Source organism: Vigna radiata, chromosome 5, assembly GCF_000741045.1.
Source record: "Vigna radiata var. radiata cultivar VC1973A chromosome 5, Vradiata_ver6, whole genome shotgun sequence".
NCBI classification, from domain to species: domain Eukaryota; kingdom Viridiplantae; phylum Streptophyta; class Magnoliopsida; order Fabales; family Fabaceae; genus Vigna; species Vigna radiata.
Window position 1 is genome coordinate 30650846 of NC_028355.1, and position 22120 is coordinate 30672965.

The 22120-nt window shown below is 34.9% G+C and overlaps 1 protein-coding gene across 9 annotated transcripts; it reads left to right on the forward strand.

The window, feature by feature from the left end:
* Window positions 1-108: 108 nt before the first annotated feature.
* LOC106762530 lies at window positions 109-21945 on the forward strand. Of its 9 annotated transcripts, none has more exons than XM_022781388.1 (17): window positions 109-454; window positions 3360-3432; window positions 3527-3593; window positions 4381-4510; window positions 4614-4701; window positions 5517-5619; window positions 5954-6038; window positions 6521-6607; window positions 7382-7797; window positions 8307-8388; window positions 8477-8653; window positions 8741-8794; window positions 10449-10538; window positions 10627-10695; window positions 19359-19405; window positions 19787-20500; window positions 21523-21945. In XM_022781388.1, exons 4-17 carry the CDS (start codon window positions 4382-4384, stop codon window positions 21899-21901), a joined length of 2520 nt encoding a protein of 839 aa, XP_022637109.1. In that variant the 5' UTR covers window positions 109-454; window positions 3360-3432; window positions 3527-3593; window position 4381; the 3' UTR covers window positions 21902-21945. The 9 variants fall into 9 exon arrangements, with proteins under 9 accessions (XP_022637109.1, XP_014501985.1, XP_014501984.1 ...); XM_014646499.2 differs by lacking the exon at window positions 3360-3432 and adding an exon at window positions 7206-7249 and having other exon boundaries at window positions 7579-7797; XM_014646498.2 differs by lacking the exon at window positions 3360-3432 and having other exon boundaries at window positions 19787-19863; window positions 19990-20500.
* Window positions 21946-22120: the final 175 nt, after the last annotated feature.

Genomic DNA, 22120 nt, shown 5'->3' on the forward strand with positions numbered 1-22120 from the left:
TTCAAAGATAAAGTATAAAATAATTTTTATCATCCTAAGGTCATTCTTGGCTTTTTCATGATTAGACCCATTTTTTAAACCCATATTTTAGGGTGTTTTTCTAAAACCCCTGACCACCAAAACCTACGTGGAACGGGTTGTCTTTAAATTAGGATGGGGTTAGACCCTTGATCATGAACAAATTTTCTTCTGCACGTTGATCGTGTACATTTTTCCTTTTCTTCTACACAAACATTTGCCTAATAGCGGAGCTCGACACCAACGGCAGTATACAGTGGAGTCGACGGCAGCACAGGGGGTACAGGCGGCGGCGATAGCGACCATCGAGTGGTTGGAAACTGAAGGTGGGATTTTGCTTTCCTCAACCACTCAAACTAAGCCTCAAGGGGTTGAGGTGGTTGCTGTTGGTGAAGGAAAGACAGTTGGGAAGTCAAAAGTAGATGTGAGTGTGAAGGTAATGCTGCTGCTATGTTGGAGTCTGTCGGTCTGTGTTTAATTTTTTTGGGGAGTGAGGTTGGCTCTCATTGATGCTTTGATGTGTTGTGAATAGTCATAAGGGTAATGGATCGCAATGCAAAGCCATGATAGTAATGTTGTAGAATTTTTTTTTCTAAGAATTATTGTGACCCTGTTTTTCTATGAAACAAGACAAACTCTATGACCCAGTTTTCCTTTTAATCTGAACCAATTAGGCTGGAAACCACTACATATATCCACTGTCAACTTGTCATTTGATTTTATTATCCCTTTTCCTCTTCTGTTTCTTTTTCTACCACTTTTTTCTTTAGTAGTTTTCGATTCAAAGCAAGGAACCAAGAGTGTTTCTCCTGATCTTTCTGGTTCTCAATTTAGATTTTTTAGATTATGCTTTAGTTGCCAATTCGGTGCAGGATCTGGTAAAAAACAATGATCAATAATAAGCAAGAACAGTGACAAGGGTAAGTGAGAAAAAAAAAATCTAAGTTACTAGTTACCATACGTAGTCCTAGTCTTTAACAACCACTAAGCAAAGGAACCATGGTTTTCAGAAGCATACAAAAATATCCAACTGTAACATTATCACCCTCTCTTCCACTCAATCAGATATGCACATGATCAGGCCTAACGATTTGCCTTTAAATTGATCCACCTCTCTTGTCTTTCCCATTGTGATTTACTCAAACCAAACCACACTCTGCAAAAGTGTTTTTCATTTGCAACCTTGAATATCCCTATGCAGTTTTTTCCTCAAGTCTTCAATTATAGCAAAGTTCTCAAGTCTTCATAATGAGGAAAACAGCATGGTGTAGGTAGTCGATGGTGCTTCCAAGTTCAAAGTATCTTGGTAGCAGTAGCTTCTGTCCAATTTATTTTTTCTGCATTACTGTTTCTTTTAGTTTTTCATGTTTTACCAGTATGCTTCATCTGGTATCCTTTTGGAGTCTTAGATATCAGTTGGTATAATGTCTGTTTCTTTGAAAAAGTCCCTAGGCTGCACTTCTACTGTATTCCTCTATCATACTTTAAGACCATTCACTCATGCCCACTAGGCAATCCACATCTGCCCCAGAACAAGGTCTATCTTCTTTTATGTGTAGCAGTTTAGCTTTCGAGTATTTACCAATTCCGTAACATTTAAGAAATATATCCAAGAATTAGTACAAACGACCACTGTGAAAGATCTTTATTCTTTTGTGGATCAAGCATTGTAGTCAATGTTTTAGTAATAGGAGACAACAATGGAAACAAGGACCACTATTGACAGATTTATAGAACATTAATAAGTTGTTTCTACTTACCAATTTGAGTTTGCTTTTGCCTACTTTGTGCTTTCATTTCTGGTTATTTACTTATTTTGGGTCAGTGCATTTAGTCCTTAGGGACCACGTGTCTGTTGCATTGTAGCCAAGACTTGACAAAAGCACTTTTCATTCAAGTTTCAGTCGATATGTAGAAGCTCCATGTCTGGTTTTCAAAATGGTTTCTTAAAATAGAAGTGGTGTGGTGATTACAACCTATTCTCTTTAGCACAGGGTTAAAATAAACTAGAGTATAATGTACCTATGAAAAGATGAAACACATAAGTATATGCATGGTTATGCTTTTCCTTAAACAGTGTTCAGATACTACTTTTACTTTTATACATAGCTCTAAAGCGGTGGGTCAACAAGAGTATCTAAGTAATTGACCGTGTTCTTAGAACAAGATTCTATTATTCCCTCACTGATTCTTTATTCTTCTTAGGGTGGTGAAACATGTGAACTATCCTATTTATTGCAAGCATAAATTTGTAAAATATAAATAAAAAAAAACGAGGGTAAGAGATAAGAGTGTATTGATTGGAAGATATTTCTCTAGAATCGGGGTTCTCTAGAATTTTCTTAGTTATAGTCTAGTAGCATAGTTAAATTCTGCAGTTTTAATTTTTAATAACTAGAAAGATAAAGTTGTAGATTAGTTCAGTGAATTTGAGTTTGTTTAAATAAAGATTAGAGTTGGTTAGAAGTAGGAAGCTTATTTTTAGATTGTTCTATTTTACTGCAGTACTTTTAGGCTACTGTAAGGGCATTTTCAGATTTTGGTTTTATAATTCTAGAGAGTAGATAATTTTGGGAATGGTTTCTAATGTTAAATTTAGGTTTGTGATCATAGTTATGATAATGTTTTGGTAGTTTTAGCATTAGGATATAGGTTTAGGACAATTTTAAAATTTTCTGCATACTAGAATATCATAGTGAGTCCCATTTTGTTTCCTTATTCTACCAACAAACAAATCTCCATACTTAATGAATCCTGGAATTCTTCCCACGATTGTCCATAATGTAACTGTGCCACTGCTTCTTTCCTCCCAAGTGAAACTATTGCGATTGCCGAATGTGGCTTGTAAGTGTCCATCATACATTCTTTTGCTCCCTGTATTATCACCTTCAGGTTGTTCACAACAACTTCAGCCTGCTGCTGTTCCAAATACCCTTGCTTGATTTCATGTTGTATGGAGTTCCATTAAAAATCCTCTTATTAGGTGGCTTGTAAGAAGATTTAAAAACCTCTCATTTGGTGGCTTGTAAGAAGATTAAAATGCTAGTATATATTTGACATTTTGGCCTGATTCTACTAATTCAAAAGTAAATGTACTTGACATTACTGTATTGTTATATTGTCAGTGTTCTTAAATGAGACATTATTTTATTAGAGTGACCAATTTTTCTTTTGTTAAATCCTCCTTCCATTGTGATTGAATCATTTTTGTTGATAGAGATACCTTGAGATTTCATGCGTCAATTAAGTGCACAAGTTTGAATGAATAAGCTTTAAGTCCTCATCTGTGCTAGTTTGGCTTATTTCATGGTCTCATCATTGAAAGATTCTGATTACCGTAGGTGTCTCATATGTCTGCAACAAATGAAGCAAGAGTACTACCTTGTCAAGAATAAGCTTAAAACACTGTTCAGGGTATTAAATAGATGAAAAACTTAAAAAACTGAATATCATTTTATTTACATTCTGGATTTGTAATTTATCTTTATTTTATGGATTCTTGATGCAGCTTGAGCAACAGACTGTGGCAGTTGGTGGGTCAATCCCTACGGAATTGAGTTTCAGTGGTTGACTGGGTGGGTTTGTAGAGATCCTTGTGTTATATTTCTCATCTTTTTAAAAATTATCTCTTTATCTTATGTCCATGGTGAATGTATGGTTTTCGTGAAGATATAAGATTCCATCTAATGTACCTTTTTCTTCACCAAAAAGCTCTTCATAATTTATAATCTATTGCATGTTTTAATGAAAGATGATAGCACCATCAAATGATCTTTGCCCCTTGTATTTCTCTTTCTAACAAGGGTTGGATATGCTTTTTATTCTGCAGATATGATGTTTTTTGTTTCAGCATTTAATCATAAACATAAGCCTTCAATTGCTATATGTTTCTCTGGAGAGGTTTTCTATTATGTAATTTAAGTTGGGTTTGGGTTTGGGTTTGTTGTTGTAGAATTGACTATCTTTTGTTTCTACTTTTATTATTATATTTTTCTCATGATAAAGAGGAAAGTCCATGGGCTTTAGGGATATTTGGCCTGTGGACATTTTTAATGAAATTTTTTTTTGGCTCTGTGGACTGTTTTGATCCTAACTCACATGAGTTAGGGTCAAATCTTATAAAATAGGCTGCTTTGACAGGTCTAATTGTTGATAGGGTTCCTTTACCTTATTCTCTCACTAACATCCTACAGTCCCGTTTTATGGTGTTTTGATTTTGATTCTGGTCTTTAGCGTATTCTTTGTTACCGGCTTTCATCTTTGTGTGTATTAACTTTTTTGATTGGAGCATGTTGTGTCAGTAAAAGGCCTAATACATTATCAACTTTGGTTGTTATGTCTTTGCTCTTCAAAAAACCACAGCATGACACGTTCTTGTCCCAGTTCGTTACAACCTGCAATACTTTTGGGCGCTCCTTCTTTTCCCAGCGCCATTGCTTGGTCCGACGACAACCTCATTGCCGTTGCTTCCGGCCACCTGGTCACCATTCTTGTATTGAATCCAACCTTCACCAAGTTGAATGTGCTATTCACTTTCCTTTCTCTTTTTTTCCATGGAATAAGTTTGTTCCTATGATTTTCTTTCTTATTTTCAGAGACCTGATTTGCCTGTTGGTGGACCACGAGGCGTAATTAAAATCTTCCCAAGCCAGCCTCTTTGTGTAGGACTTGTAGAAAGACAAGGTACTGTCATTACTGCAATCTTCATTCTGAAAATCACTCGTTAATTAGTCATCAGTGTTTTGCTTCGCTTGTTTAGTGCATTAGTTAGTTCGATGAGCTATTTTGGCATGTCTTATCTATGGTGAATGACTCAAATTAGTGTGCATAAGTGTAGCTAAGCATCACTTCATGAGCTTGTTTTTTAAGTTGAGTTAGTTTCTTTTCTAAATTTAATATGGTATAGAACTTATCCCAGTGGACGTTGTTAGATTTATGTGGCCACCTGTAGATGTTCGGTCTTGCCTACTTTGTCTACTTTATGCTTGAGATGTTTTGTCCCTTAATTCGAGGTGTGTGTTGAAAATTTGACATGGGATTTATGAGGGGGGCAACCCTTATCTCATCAACTAGCTTTTGAGGTTGAATTAGGTCTAGGTTGAAATTGTAAGCTGATATCAGAATGTATCCTAATGGTTTTTATTGGACTGATGGGGTCACTGACTATCGGTCACTAGTACATGTCCAGCTTTTTTGAACTTCAGGCAAGGGATATCCAGGCCTTGGCGTGAGGAGTTGTGTTAGAGATCTCTTGTTGACTAGTAATGTCGTCAAAATAATGCATATGAGTGGAGAGTCTTCCTCATTTATTAATTGATTGGATTAAGTTAGCTAAAACCCCAAATTTTAAAATTATGCAACATTATTATTATTAGTGTTGTGCCAATAGTTAAAATTTCACATGTGATGATGTTGAATGTGAATGAGAAATTTTCACTGGTCTGTTACCAACCGTGTAGTGTTAATACATAACTTTACATGTTGGAATTGATGTGCAGATTTACTCTCTAGATGTCTCCTGCCAACGACTTTGTATAGGGATGATAAGCCTGTGGTCCGATCAATATCATGGTCTCCGCTTGGCATGGCTGCTAATTCAGGGTATGGAATTCAGTTTTCTTGAATAATTTCATGTATCCTAGAACTAGAAGGCAATTATAGACTCAGTCTTTTTGGCACACGTTGAATTGGTCATGTAATTGTGGGATAGTTTGTCTCCAGGTATGACTTTTAGACAAGGTAATTCTAGATTTTGAATCTTTGATTTTGCAGATGTAAAAGTCTCTTTGACATGGTGATTTTNGGTTTCAAATATCTGAGTTTATAGATTAGGGCTTCCTGGGATCATAGTTTACTTCTAGCAGCATCATATTTTGTTCATTCACGAAAAAATCAATATGATTTTATGGATTTTTAAAGATATAACTTGCCGCAGGTATTTGATCGCTGTTTGCACCTCTGAAGGACATGTGAAGATTTATCGTCCGCCTTTTTGTGATTACTGTGCTGAATGGATTGAGGTATGTATTAATGAGAAATTGTCAATATTTCTTCACAAATATTGTACATTTATGTAAATTATGCTAGTTTTTAAAATTCATGTTGAGATACTTAGGTTTAATTGAATCTTGAACTTTTAAGCATTTCTTGAATTCCCATGTTTATGTCATATCATACCTGTATTATATTGCTTGAGATTGAAACTGTAAAATAATTCTTGAGGGTTTAATTGATCCCTCTCATAATCTTCTATTCATAAGCATAAATTGATACAAGTGTATATAATAATTAGGGTAAACCTAGGCACAATATAATTATGATAAATAGAGTAACCCTTGATATAATATAATGATGATAAATAGAATAAATATCCAAACAATATTAAGTATTTGGGGTTCATTCTATTTTCCATATATTGATTTTGCTATATGAAGAAATTAATATTTTGATGTTATATGTGTAGACTGCTTTAAGTATAATATGCCGTTCTTATTTTGTTCAGGTTGTGGACATAACTAAAAGGCTGTATGAAAATCTTAAATGTACCGAGTTTCTAGATATAGGGATTGCCACATTGGATGCATTTGATGTAAGTTATCTTATTCATGTTCTTGGACCTTGGTTGAGTTTCTTTTTTTAAATTTCCTTCTGGTGAATTAGTTAACAAGACAGGTTATACCTGTGATGCATTTTATTCTTATTCGTTATATCTATCAGATGCTTGTAGAAAAGCTAAGATAAGTTTATAACATGTGAAAGACAGTTTTAAATGACATATGTGGAGTGTGCATGAACTAATTTTTGTTACTTAGATTATTTATGTACCTCGTCAAATGTGCATATACAGTTCAAGCATCTGCATTTTATATATGTTCATAAATTTTGCTGTTTTGATGTTTGTGCAACGATCTTTATTGTGTCTAGAGATTCCAATGATGGACTTGTATTGCCATCAGGTTGTCAGCGTTAATATGCTTGTTCTAGCCCCTACCGCAAATGCTAGCTAGTGTGCTAAGACACGAGTCAAGCAAACAAAATAGAAATATTTTATCAAAAGAGAGAGTACTTCAATGCTTTCTATTTTAAGTAATTGGATGTATTTAATACTTCTTAATCATTGGCCTTAGGGCAGTCGTTAGCAAAACCCTTTTCTTAAATAACAGAACTCCTTTGTTGTTTCTTACCAGATTCATCAAAAAGAAATAGTAAAAGAGCACCACCACAGGACTTGGTATAAAACTTTACCAATATTTAGTTATCTATGTAGCATTATCTATGCAGCATATTTATGAGCCTTCTAAAAGATGACTATGGTTTGCATTTATTTGATTGTTAGTAGCCTAATATTAGATCATTCCTGCAGAAAAATGTGTCAGATCAAATGGATTCTTTGTATAAACATAATGGGAAATTGTTAAAAGAAAACCCTGAGAACCACTCGCCCCTGATAAGTGCTGATCAATATGCTTCTCGTAGTGCAATGCTATGTTCCCTTGTTGTTTCATGGTCTCCCTTGCTGCATTTAGCATCTGAATATTATCCAGTTTGCGATTCTTTCAGTCTGCTTGCTGTTGGAGGGAAATCTGGTAAAATTTCTTTATGGAGGTTTCATCCACCAGATTGTTATACTATTGACAACAAAGACGTTCCAACAACTGTGAAGTTTGCTGGCCTCCTTCATGCACACAATTCTTGGGTTACTACTATAAGTTGGTTGTTGTTTGCTTCTGATCCTTCAAATCCTCAAATTTTATTAGCTTCTGGAAGCTCTGATGGGAGGTGAGTTTAAGCATGCTTATGCAAGTATGTTATATCTATTCTCGGTCTGATTTCATCTCATTAAACGACTAATATGCACTTCTGGAACTTAGGCTAGATTTTTTATTTGAGCTTTATTTGCCATTCATCCATTTTAAATGTTCAATCTTTCTAAATCTTAGTTCTCTCGTGAAAATAGATATTTTTTATTTTATTTTAATGCCTCTTATTGGAAGAAACTGAACATGTCTCCATTAGGAAAAGGTAGGGAAAGACTCCATGATGTTTGATTTGTCAGCTAAGTCACTCACCGTTACCATCTTATGCTTACAAGATCAAAAGCTGTAGATAATCCCTAGAGAAGTTCACTTTCAAACTTTTTATTTTCATATTATTCATTCAAGAATCTTGTATTGGCATATTCCTGTACACTTCCCTTGCACTCCAATTGGATTGACCCTTTTGCAGGATGTTACATTTTGTTACTAGCATCTTAATTTAGCTGAAAGTATCATGTATGTTCTTTGCAGTGTGAAGATTTGGTTGGCTGACAATGACAAATTGCTGAAATTGTCCAAAATGGATCAAACTTCCTTCTGGCTATTGAAGGAGGTACTTGCTACTCGTTTTCTGTATCACTTTTCATTTCCCTCAGCTTTTTCTGTATAATTCGTAAGTGCATCTTTGAATTCCTAAATAGGTTATGACACTCAATGCTGTCCCAGTTTCTGTACTCTCAGTAACTGTGCATGTTCAATACCCTTCAAAGATTCTTTTAGCCATTGGCAAAGTTTCTGGTTCATTTGAAATATGGCTATTCGACATATCTTCAAGGGAATTTGATAAGCTTGGCTCATATTATGCTCATGATTATGTCGTAAGTTTTTCCCCTCTTTTTCTTTTGGAGTTGGTTGAAAAGAAAAGCAGGCCATCCTCTGATCTCTACATTTTTTAATTCCTTTAGGTTACAGGTTTGACCTGGGCATTCGGTGGAAGATTTTTGTACAGCTGTAGCCAGGTTATAATCTTTTTCTTAAGTGATTTGACTATTTTTGTACACGTTCAATTTATGACTTTGGCAGAAAAGAAATTTTATACTTACGTGGACATAAAATACATTTCATGATCCATACCAAGTTTCTTCAGCATTTGTATCTTCGTTTCGACCAATTACATTCATGATTTTCATTTCCATGGTTAAACATGATTTGATAATTGTGTAGATTATATGGATTACAGTTGGATCCCTGCACATTAGAAAGATAAAAGGGAAAGGGAATGATAGAAAGAGAGAATTTGAAAAGTTACTTAATTTGTGATTCTTGTATTTTGGAATTAAATCATATGGGATCTGATCTGACTACATAAGTTCCTATTTATAGTCGAAAGGCAGTTGCCAAATCTGTTAGTCTCTGAAGTCTGTTACAGAAGATTCTAGAACCTTAGAACTATATAACTAACTGTGAGATTTAAATAACATCTCCAGAGGCATGTTAGGGCAATGTATAATGTATTTGTTAAAGATATGATAATTACATTAAATAGGGAAATATGATATGATTTATTACATTAAACGGGGAAATATGATATGATTCTATTACACCTGTAGAGAAATATTTGCTAATACTTCTCGTTATTAACTATTGATTTTATTCCTTATCAATGTATATCTTCTTCATTATAAATAAAAATGTGTTACAGATGAAATTATAGCAGTACTGTACACCGTACACGGAATTCATCTTATACTTTCTCGGTCTTTCTTTTCTCAACATCTCAATTATACTATTTTCAGAGACAAATTTTACCTTCTGATTGCATACTTGTCCATTATGATAGACGGCCGTAGCCTACAAATATGCATCTATTTTAGCAAAGGAGCGTTTTATTTGGGTTATAGGGTCTGAGAAATGAAAATAAAGTGCAAAAAGACCTTTAAGAATGTGTAGAAAGGGCAGTCTGTCAATAAAACTGCAGTGAAAAAGGTGTGGTCCTTAAACTTAAAGGGAAGCTTGGCATGAGCCAGGAATACGAGACCTGTTTCTACTATATGCATGTGTTTCATTTCTTCTGACTCATTAAAGATGAGTGAGAGGACAATTGAGTCTTTGTACAATTTCCAAAATGGACAGAAAAGAGATAAAACTCCCCCATCTGAATTTGTTTGAATGGCTGAAGTTTAGTGTTAAACTACAATTCAACTGTAGACTTAAACTACCAAAATAATTGAAGTGTGTTAGATTTTGTTTTGAAATATAAGTTTGCATTTGAAAAACGATAGTAGCCACTAGATGGTTCTCCTCATAAATCAGCATTAGCCACTTCAAGAGGAACCACTAGACTGTAGTTGAAGCAATAAAACTTGAAACTCTTATTCTATTTCATGGTTTCAATCAACTAGTTAATTTTCATACTGAAGAAAAAACTTGATACCAAGAATGATTAATTTTCTGCATATGTTAACTGGAGAGCTTGAAAGCAAGATTAGTTAATTATATTATGCATTGAGCTTTTTACAGTTTAAAATACATTCAGCAAGATGTTGCACGATCCTCTCCCATTTTTTTGTATGGTTGCTACAGTGTCTTTCAATTTTATTTTTTTTTTGAGCTTTTAATGTGGATTGGTTAGATGTATTTATAATGGATGGATTATTATTTGAACGTTGATAGGATAATTTAGTACAGAGCTGGATTTTGCGTGAGAATCATCTTGATAAAATAACTCTCAATTCTGATATGCCCCGTGACAGCTCAATCAATGTATGTTACTGTTATCTTTTATAGCACTATTTCCTTTTGAGTACGATCTTTTTTTTCCCTACTAAATTATACTTATTTTTCCTTTCAGATTTCGAGAGATGCATTTGATTCATGTTTTGGTGTAGCAGTGTCCCCTGGAAATCTTGTCATTGCTACTGTATGTTTTTTTTTTTTTCGTTCAGATTTTGCTATTGTACATCAATCCTTGACAAATTCGTATTCTTTAAATGCATCAAAATGATGTGGTTCTTAAATGCCCAGATAGTGTGGATTATATGCCCTAACGTCTAGGAAATTAAAGAAGAGTATAAGTTCACTAAGTTTACCCGTGGTCAATCCCCTGAGCTTTTCTCCATGGGTGGGATTGGGCTATAGATGAATATTTTTAAGCATATGTGGAGTCAAAGGGCTTATGGGGATCTTTTGTTAATGTATTTTATTATGGCTTTATTAATCTTTATTATATTATTTTCTACCTTTAATATATTGCTGTTAGGATTTTTCAGCAATTATTTCTTGTAAATACGAAATCTTCTATAATCCTCCCTTTATTGCATATCTCTCGTAATCTCCCATATTAATGTAAAAATATTCCATGCTGCCTATTTAAGAAAAGAGGGCTGCAAAATACAAACAAGTTTATCTAAGCAAAGAAATCATGTCATACTATTGACATTTTGACATGGTATGAGAGCTTGGTCTCTGAATCATGGTCTTTTCTTGGGTTCTAGTGTGTTTCTTGTGAGTATCCTGGGGTTGAGTAAAACACCTTGTGAGTTCATTACACTGCAAACGCAGGTTTTGGAACCTACCCTCCTTCTCCATTCGTAGCACTCACAAGTTTGTGAGATTGGTGTTGTCTACTTAGTTGAGTGAGCTCCTTCACAAATTGTGGAACGGTTCAAGCTTGGTTTTGTGTATGAAGGACGTCGTCCTCATCCTCCTGGTACCCTTCATGATGATGCTCCAACACTTGATCCTGACCCACCTCCTGCTTTGGATCCTGTTCTATTTGTTCTACCTCTTTGCTGGTCCACTCTGTTTCTATATCTATTCCTTCTAGTTATACCCAGGCTATGGAACATGAATGTTGGAAAAGGGCAATGCAAGAAGATCTCCAAGCACTTCAAGAAAATCACTTGGGGGACATTGTGTCTTGTCCTTCCATGATCAAACCTATTGCAAGTAAATGGGTTTCTCTATCAAGCTTCGATTTGAGGGCTCTTTAGATCGCTATAAAGCTCGATTAGTAGCTCTTGGTAATAGACAAGAGTGTGGGATTGATTATAAGGAGACATGTGCTCCTATTGCCAAGGTGACTACAATTTGGACAATCCTTGCTCTTGTTGTTTCTCAATCTTGGCCATTGCATGAAATGGATGTGAAGAATGTCTTTCTTCACGGTGATCTCAAAGAAGAAATCTACATGAAACTTCCTTCTAGTATGCTTACTTCTACTGATATTTGTAAACTATGACTTTCCTTGTATGGGCCTAAACTAGGCTCCTTGGGTTTGGTTTGAGAAGTTTCGTACTACTCTACTTCAGTTCTCCTTCACATAGAGTCAATATGACTATTGTCTCTTCTTTCACAAGTCTCCCACTATATAGTTCTCCTTTTGATTTATGTGGATGATCTCATCATTACATGAACTGATCATGACTTAATTAAGAAGTTGCACATTGAGCTAGATGCAACATTTCACATGAAAGGTCTTGGATAGTTCACCTATTTTTTAGGATTGGAGGTACGTCATCGATCCAATGGAATATTTTTAAAGCAACAAAAGTACATTCAAGATCTTATTCAATTGGCGAGTTTAGATGGAACTACTTCAGTTGATACTCATATGGAAGTCAATGACAAGTACCAAAGAGTTGAAGGAGATATTTTGTTGGATCCCACTCTATTGGTGTTTGGTAGGAAGTCTTATCTACCAAACCAATACTTGACCTGACATTTCGTATGTTGTTTGCCAGGTGAGCTACTTTATGCCCGCTCCTCATCATCTTCATTTTGCTGTTGTTTGTCTCATTACTCGATACCTTAAAGGGTCACTTACACGTGGGTTATTCTTTCCAAAAGACTTATCTTTATACCTTGTAGCATATAGTGATGTTGATTGGGCAAGTTTTCTCTAGATACTTACCTATCTACTAAAGGTTGGTGAATGTTTTAGTGGTGCCTTAATTTCTTGGAAATGTAAGAAGCAAGATCGTGTTTCAAAATCTTCTACTAAGGCTGAATATAGTTCAATGTCATCTGCTTGTGTTGAAGTTGTGTGGTTACGTGATCTTTTGGAGCAACTAGGGTTTTCTCAACCTACATCTACACCTATTCATGTCGATAATACGAGTGCTATTCAGATTGCTACAAATCTAGTGTTTGATGAATCTACCAAGCATAATGAAGAAGATTGTCATTATATTTGAGAAGCCTTGACCAACACTGTCAACTCTCTATCTTACATCTCCATTGATCTTCTAGTTGTGGTATATTTACCAAAGCCTTGTCTCGACAGCACCATGAGTTTCTTGTTTGCAAATTGTTGTTGGTTCACTTAGTCCATCCCTTTCGTTGCATTTCTTTCGCAATCTTCCATTAATGTAAAAATATTCTATGCTGCCTATTTAAGAAAAGAGGGCTGCAAAATACAAGCAAGCTTTTCTAAGCAAAAGAATCATGTCATATACTGTGCTCTCTCTTGCCTTGACATTTTGACATCTTTGACCTACTCAAGTAGAACGGAAACCACCTTGCCTTTTTGTTTTGGCTGCTGCTGCAGAATAGAGGCAAAGGCAATGGGAGGAATGCTTCTTTTGGCGAAATGCCTAGGTAAATGTGTCCCTTTTAGATGGGTATTGTGGATAAGGGGCACATTTTATGTAAATTCCTTATATCTTGGGATTTGAATGTCACCCTTAAGCTCTTGTCTTTTTTGTTTTGTTTTTGTTGAAGCCCTTAGTCTTTGTCTGAATCACAAATATTAATTCCCTATGTCAGACTTTCTATAACTTAATTTTGTGTGAACAATCTTTTCAGTGATAGCGAGGTTTTTATGTTCAGTGGTGTTTGATTGTAATTTACTATTTATTCCATTATTCTTGTAGCTAATACTAAGAAGTGAGAGCTGACTTTGTAGTTCACCAATCATTCCTTAACCCTAATTAATTGAGATCTAACAATTTATGTTAATCTTAGGTTCCAACCTACTACATATGTCAAACTTTTTTCCTGTGTTTTTCCAAGAGGCATTATGTTGAGTGGGTTGGTTGATAATTGGCTAAATAACAATAATCAGAGCATGAGAAATAAATATGTTGCCAGATAACAGCAATTCATTTTCATCTTTAATATTTTTTAGGCTAAATTACAAGTTTGGTCTACCTTTTATTCCTAATCTTCGATTTTGGTTTCCCTAATTTCATTTTTGTGATTTTAGCTTCTATATTTTCTAAAACTGAAATTTTGGTCCAAATCTCAATTTTAAATGCATTTAATTCTTTTATTTTTGGATCAATTGAACCTTAAATCTAACATATCTGTCAGAATATGTGAATTTATTAAGCAATAAATATTACAATTAATATGGCAATCATGTGTAACCCTAAAATTAAGGGATTAGGATTAGTAATTATTGGGCAAATTTCCATTCATTAAGATTAGGTATTATTGGGTAGATATCTCCTTATTTAGAGACTTTATTTCAGGAGATTTTTTACCTTAATTAGACCATGGTTTGTTTCTTTTTAAACACCTATGTATTGTCTCAAAAGTATGAACGTGAGAATAATTATTTCTAGCATCCTATTTCTGTTTTCAACATGGTATCAGAGCTCTAGGTTTTTCCTGGAGCCCTGGTCTTTGTTTTCTTGTCTCACGGCCTTCATTGCCATTTCTAAATATTGTCGGCCTTCATTGCCATTCTCATCTAAAAAGGGAGTAGCCTTAATTGCTGCTGTTATTCTTTCTGCTGTGTTAACCTAATCTCCGATTACAATGTCTGACGCTACATCAAGTAGAGAAGTCTCTAGTTCTTCACTCAAAAATGGAGAACTCCAAGGTCTCCGAGCATCATACAGGTTGGATGGGAAAAATTTTCTCAAATGGTCCCAGTTTGTCAGAACCTATCTCAAGGGAAAAGGATGCCTGGTTCATCTTCTTGAAAATGGTCCAAGCATGGAGGATCCAGCATTTGCAGCATGGGATGAAAAAGATTCCATGATTATGTCTTGGTTATGGGACTCCATGGAAGCTACCATCAGTGACACTTGTATGTTTCTTAATACTGCTAAAGATATTTGGGACTCCATAAACCGCACATATTCCAAAGCCAATGACGTTGCCCAAGTATATGAAATCAAAATAAAAACTGCAGCCACAAAACAGGGAAGTAGAGGAATCACAGAATATGCGGCACTGTTGCAGAATCTATGGCAGGAACTTGATCACTACAGAGTTTTTGAAATGAAGTGTGCTGAGGATGCTATCCTCTTGAAGAAATTCATAGAGAAGGATCGTGTGTATGATTTTCTAGCAGGACTAAATCCTGAATTTGATCAGGTTAGAGTGCAAATTCTAGGGAGAAAGGATATTCCTTCACTAGAAGAAACCATCTCTATTGTTCGCGCAGAAGAGAGTCGGAGGAGTGTAATGCTTGAGTCTCAACCAATAGATGGATCTGCTCTACTTACCAAACCTGATATGGTGCAGAAAGGAAATGAGCAAAATACTACTTCTCTATGGAAAGGAAACAGAGATAATTTATGGTGCACCTATTGTCAGAAACCGAGACACACAAGGGAGAAATGTTGGAAATTGCATGGCAAACCTCCAGGAAAGGAGTGGGTGAATCGTGGTGGACAACAAAAGTCCCAAGTGCATGTAACACAAGCAGAGATTAAAGAATCTCCAGCAGTAGACANTTTCAATATGGAAGAGATAAAGAAACTGGAAAATCTATTGGGGAATATGGAGGAACCTTCTGGATCATGTTCTCTTGTTTTCTCAGGTAAAACTTCTTGTATGAATACCTCATATAATGTGAACTCTTGGATTGTGGATTCGGGAGCTACAGATCACATGACACACTTATTCCACTTGTTTCATTCTTATACACCCTCACCAAGTAATAGAAAAATTATTGTTGCCAATGGGTCAGTAGCTACTGTTGCAGGATATGGTAATATCCAAGTAAACCCCAACCTTATGCTTAAAAATGTTCTCCACGTTTCCAAACTCTCAGCCAGTCTTCTCTCCATAAAGAAACTAACCTCTGATCTCAATTGCTCTGCAATTTTTTCCCCATCTCTATGTGTTTTTCAGGAACAGGACTCGGGAGGAGGATTGGACTTGCTAAAGAAAAAGATGGTCTTTACTATTTGGAAGTATCTCAAGAATCCCAAACCAACCAAGCAAAATCCCTTCACAGTCTAACAAATAAGGATGAACTATGGCTGTATCACTATCGTCTAGGACATCCATCATTTAAGGTGCTACAGTTTATGTTTCCACATCTGTATGCAAACTTAGATATCTCAAAACTTCATTGTGAAACTTGTGAATTAGCCAAGCACACTCGTGCATCTTTTCCCAAAAGCAATAATAGAAGCTCTCAACCTTTCAATTGGTTCATAGTGATATATGGGGACCATCTCCAATACCTAATATCTCTGGGGCCCGCTGGTTTGTAACATTTATTGATGATTGCACTAGAGTTACTTGGCTTTATTTGCTTAAACAAAAATCTGATGTAAGCACTATCATTCCCATATTTCACTCTATGATTAGAACTCAATTTGGAGTTAATATTAAAAGGTTTAGAACCGATAATGCTAGAGATTATTTCAACCAAACCATATCCTCGTATTTCCAATCTAATGGGATCATCCATGATTCTTCATGTGTTTATACCCCACAACAAAATGGAGTGGCAGAAAGGAAAAATGGGCCTTTACTCAATATAACTCGGGCACTTCTTTTTCAAGGGAATGTTCCAAAAAATTATTGGGGAGAAGCTGTTCTTACTGCATCCTATCTTATTAATAGACTTTCCTCACATGGCCTAAGTAATAAGAGTCCAATAGAAGTCCTAAATAATTTCTTTCCTCACTTTAAGAAATCAAATGGACTGATTCCTAGAATATTTGGATGTACAGCCTTTGCACATGTCCCTGTTCAAGCTAGAGATAAACTGGATCCCAGGGCTGTTAAATGTATTGTTTTAGGATATTCAGCTACACAAAAAGGTATAAATGTTATGATCCTATCATTAAAAAGTGGTATATCTCAACTGATGTCACTTTTCTTGAAACTGAACCTTTTTTTAACAAAACCAGTCCTACAGAACAATGTCTAAAAGACCCTCATGAAAATACTGAGTTCTTAATTCTGCCATATACCAATAGATCTCAGCCTCCAACTATACAACATAATTCTGAACAAGGATCAGAAGGTGAAATGGATACAGATTTTCCATTGAAGCAACTCGAATAGATGTTGACAAGGTTTACACCAAGAGAAAGAAGATTCCAGATATGATGCAAGTCCATGAATCCAATCCAAGTTCTGCACTAGAAAATGAAGAAATACCTGAACCAGAAAATGAGATTGACCTTCCAATAGCCATCCGAAAAGGTACTAGAAATTGCACAAAAAAACCTCTTTATCCTCTCTCAAAGTATGTTTCTTATGATAGATTATCAGCTAACCATAAAAGCTTTATTGTAAACTTGAATTCTGTGGTTATACCAAATAATATTACTGAAGCACTAGCAAAGAAAGAGTGGAGAGATGCTATGCAAGTGGAAATGATAGCATTAGAGAAGAATAACACTTGGGAAATTGTGGATAAACCCAAAGAAAAGAATATTGTTGACTATAAGTGGATATTCACAGTAAAATATAATGCCGATGGGTCACTTGAAAGGTACAAAGCAAGATTGGTGGCCAAAGGATACACTCAAGCATATGGAATAGACTATGAAGAGACGTTTGCACCAGTTGCTAAAATGAATACTCTAAGGATTCTTCTATCCTTAGCTGCTCATTTTGATTGGAAACTACTACAGTATGATGTTAAAAATGCCTTTCTTCATGGAGACCTGGAGGAAGAAATCTACATGAATATCCAACAGGGGGTTGAAGGAGACAGACAAAATAAGGTGTGCAGACTTAAAAAGGCATTATATGGACTGAAACAATCTCCTAGAGCATGGTTTGGAAGGTTCTCAAAAGTTATGAAGGGATTTGGCTACAAACAAAGCCAAGGAGACCATACGTTGTTCATAAAACATTCAGAAAAGGGGAAGGTTACAATTCTTTTGGTGTATGTGGATGATATTATAGTAACTGGGAATGATGAAAAAGAAAAGGAAAAATTGAAACAAAGACTAGTCCAAGAATTTGATCTCAAAGAGCTTGGAAAATTGAAATATTTTCTAGGAATTGAAGTAGCATACTCTAACCAAGGAATCTTTATATCCCAACAAAAATACATAACCGATTTGTTGGTTGAGACAAAGACTATTGGATGCAGACCCGCAACCACTCCAATGGACCCCAATCACAAACTGAGTAAGTCTAGAGATGAACCAGAAGTAGAAAAAAGGATGTACCAGAGGTTGGTTGGAAAATTAATATATTTGGCGCATACCCAACCAGATATTGCTCATTCGGTAAGTGTAATAAGTCAGTTTATGCATGAACCAAAGGAGCCCCACCTTCAAGCTGCCTACAGGATTCTCCATTACTTAAAAGGATTCCTGGAAAGGGAATCCTATTCAAAAAGAATGAAAGATTGAACCTTGAAGCCTACACCGACGCAGACTATGCAGGATCTCTGATTGATAGAAGATCGACTACTGGATATTGTACTTTCTTGGGTGGAAATTTAGTAACACGGAGAAGTAAAAAACAGAATGTGGTGTCTAGATCATCAGCTGAATCAGAGTTCAGAGCACTTGCTCAAGGAATATGTGAATTATTATGGATAAAAATTATTCTGGATGATTTGAAAGTTGATTTGAAGGGTCCCATGAAACTGTATTGTGATAATAAATCAGCAATAGAAATTGCACACAATCTCGTTCAACATGACCGGACAAAACACGTTGAAATAGATAGACACTTCATCAAAGAAAAAGTAGACAAAGGTTTAATATGCATGGCATATGTCCCATCCAGGCAACAAGAAGCTAATGTGTTAACAAAAGGTCTTAATAGTCCTATCTTCCAAGATCTTATAAGCAAGCTGGGAATGACCAATATCTATTCCTCAGCTTGAGGGGGGATGTCAGAATATGTGAATTTATTAAGCAATAAATATTACAATTAATATGGCAATTATGTGTAATCCCTAAAATTAAGGGATTAGGATTAGTAATTATTGGGCAGATTTCCTTTCATTAAGATTAGGTATTATTGGGTAGATATCTCCTGATTTAGAGACTTTATTTCAGGAGATTTTTTACCTTAATTAGACCATGGTTTGTTTCTTTTTAAACACCTATGTATTGTTTCAAAAGTATGAACGTGAGAATAATTATTTCCAGCATCCTATATCTGTTTTCAACAATATCATTTAAGCTATGGTTACAAAAATAATTAGTTTAACTAAATTATAAAAAATAATACAAATAAATTTGTAAAGTTGAAATTGAACCAAATTTGCATATTTTCTAAAACATGGTTTAGCCTATTATAAAAAATCACATATCAGGATTTAAAGAGGAACTGAAGTTGTGATTTAGCCTATTATTTTATTTGCTTGGATCATATATGAATATGTTATGTTTGATTATTCTTGCTTATTCATTGCAGGTTCATTGCTTTGATATTGAGAAATTGAATCGAATGTATGAAGGAAGGTATAAGCTTGATTTACAAATTGTTATTTTCTTGCCTTCCCTTATTGTTGAGAGTATATGGAAAGACATACGTATTTTTATTGGTTAACTATAATTTGGAATTTGGCACCAATTGGAAGTATACTATTTACAAAATTGCTATTCAAGTCAATCATGTTCAAAATGGCAAAAGAATGGCAACGGATAGAAATCTTGTATGTTTACAATGATTATTGTGACAATCAACCTTTAAAGTTGAAACAAGAAACAACTGTAGCTTAATGTTTATATACTAGGTCTTCTATTTATTTTTTTTGTCCCACTTGTCCTTCCAAAACATGGGTTTCATGAAAGAAAAAGTACACATGTGGAAATTTGAAATTCTTCTTGAACTTTGGACAGGGTTCTGAGAGCAGCCATTGATTACTTTTGGATTGGCGGGCTACAAATGGATGTTCAGCTGAAATCTCCTTTTTCAGGTTGCATTGAAGGAAATTCTAGTTATCTGGAAAAAGAATTAATTTATTGGGGAACCAATATCATATGGTCTTTAAACCAATATCAATGTCATGATAAGCCTTTGGTTCTTTGGGATATAATTACAGCATTGTTGGCGTTCAAGGATCACAATTCAAAATATACAGAACATATAATCATTAAGTGGATCACATCATCATTCCTTCAATTAGATATGGATCTTCCTTCTGAAAAAGTTTTATCATTTGTCTCTTCAAGCTTGTCAGACATTCCATCTCGACTGCTGCATTTGTTCAATATAATCTGTAGACGTGTAATATTAGCAGAGCTGGATGCTGATCAAATAACTGGATTAACCAGAAAGGTTGAAAAGTTGGAAAGTGTATGTCCTGCCATGGAAAAACACATTACAAAGTGGACAGAAATTCTTCTGAGCATTGAAAGGGAGCTCTGGAAAAGGCTTGTGTGTTTTAGTTTTTCTATTTTCCGAACTATCATGTCCAATCCTGAAACATCTTCCCAACATGGTTGTTGGTATCCAGTTGGACTAGCACAGATGGAACAATGGATTGCTTCAGACCAGAAACATTTAGGTGACCAGTTGAAAGCCATTGTTTCAGAAGTTAGTCACAAGAAAAGGTACTTTTTAGATTTTAGATATTGATTCTTTTTGCTGTTTGTCTTCTTTATAATCATTTTTTTATTTGCTCTGCTTATGTGCATAAACATATTTTGTCTCTGAGGATAACCAAATGTCAATCTGAGTAACATATACTTGAAAAAGAGAATGACTTTATTATATTCATTGATATCAATCACATTCTCCTTACCTCTATTTATAGCAATCTAATCTTCTAAAAAAAAGGGAAATAAGGAAACAATATACTACAAAATAATCTAGAAGATCCTAGAAATATTTTTTCTGATTCCGAAGATTTTATAGATATTTTTTCTAATTAAGAAGATTCTATAGATATTTTTCTAATTATAACACATACATTGACATTTCTCTGAAGAAGGTAGAGAAGCACAATGTGGTTGTACTGGAACTGTACTGAGGACAACGCAACAGCCCCTGTCTAAAACTTGATGGAAAGTAATTCTTAAAATAATAGAATAGTTTGATGGAATACTAACACGATTCCATGAAACGAAACCAGATGGTTACCTTTCTAAATTACTCTCCAATCGACCAGTCCATTGCAGCTCATTCCCATTCCTTTTTATCTGTTTTAGTGACATTTTTTTTATTAACGAGGAAATGAAATACTTGGGTCAGGGTGATTTCGCAAAATAAATTTATGGAAAGAAATTTCAAAATGAACACTTGGTAGAAAAATTCAAATTAGGAAGAGTAACGCTGCTGGGTTTTTTATGTTCAAAGAGTGATTAACGAGTATCCATTTATTTACAAAAATATTAATTTGAGAGGCTGATTAGTTTTTGAATGAAACTTCTAGTTTTGCTTTATGTGCACACCTTTCCCTAATTTTTATTTGTAAATTCTTGTTTGTACATATTTCCCATGCGGTAGTTCAAAACTATATATCTAATTTCCCCTGCAACAACCATAAGCTTTTAAAATAGTCATACAAATCAGTAGATTTGGTTCAAAACTTCAAATATGCTAATTATAGTAATGTGTTTCTCTTTAAATGCAGGTTCCTGGCCAATAGATGTTCAGCAGTAGAGACATGCAGTTTTTGTTCAGCATCCGTTCCATTTGAATCCCCTGAGTTTGGTTTTTGTCAATGTGAAAATTCCAGTGATGATGATGTTAAGCCTCACAGGTTACTGAGATGTGTTGTTTGTATGCAGGTTTGCCCCATTACTCCCTTGTGGTATTGTGTCTGTTGCCATAGGTCAGGGTTTAGATTGGCACCAGAGCCACTTTTTAGAATGTCTTCATTTCATGTAGATGCAGACACTTTCATTAAATCTTCCTCTCAAGCAGTGTCCTCGAAACCGTTTTGTCCCTTGTGTGGGATACTGCTACAGAGACAACAACCAGACTTTCTCCTCTCTCCAAGACCTGTATAAGAATATTTAATATTATTTTTATACAAGTAGTTTATTTTTATTTTTATGCCAACTTCATATTTTAGTTTAATGAGCTGTTTGGAATCTGTTTGATTATGAGAAGTAATCATTCACTTCAAAAGTTCTCTGGAAGCTGCAAAATAATAAATGCAAATATTTTTCCAATGTAAGATAATTTGAACAAGTTAATTTATCAAGGCTTTCATCCTTTTGAAGATA

Excerpts from the sequence above, each read along its gene's own strand:
- LOC106762530 (XM_022781388.1), top strand. The coding sequence starts at position 4,382 with ATGACACGTTCTTGTCCCAGTTCGTTACAACCTGCAATACTTTTGGGC. Across the intron at positions 6,039-6,520 it reads ACTGTGCTGAATGGATTGAG|GTTGTGGACATAACTAAAAG; the intron begins GTATGTATTAAT and ends TATTTTGTTCAG. Across the intron at positions 7,798-8,306 it reads TCTGGAAGCTCTGATGGGAG|TGTGAAGATTTGGTTGGCTG; the intron begins GTGAGTTTAAGC and ends TGTTCTTTGCAG.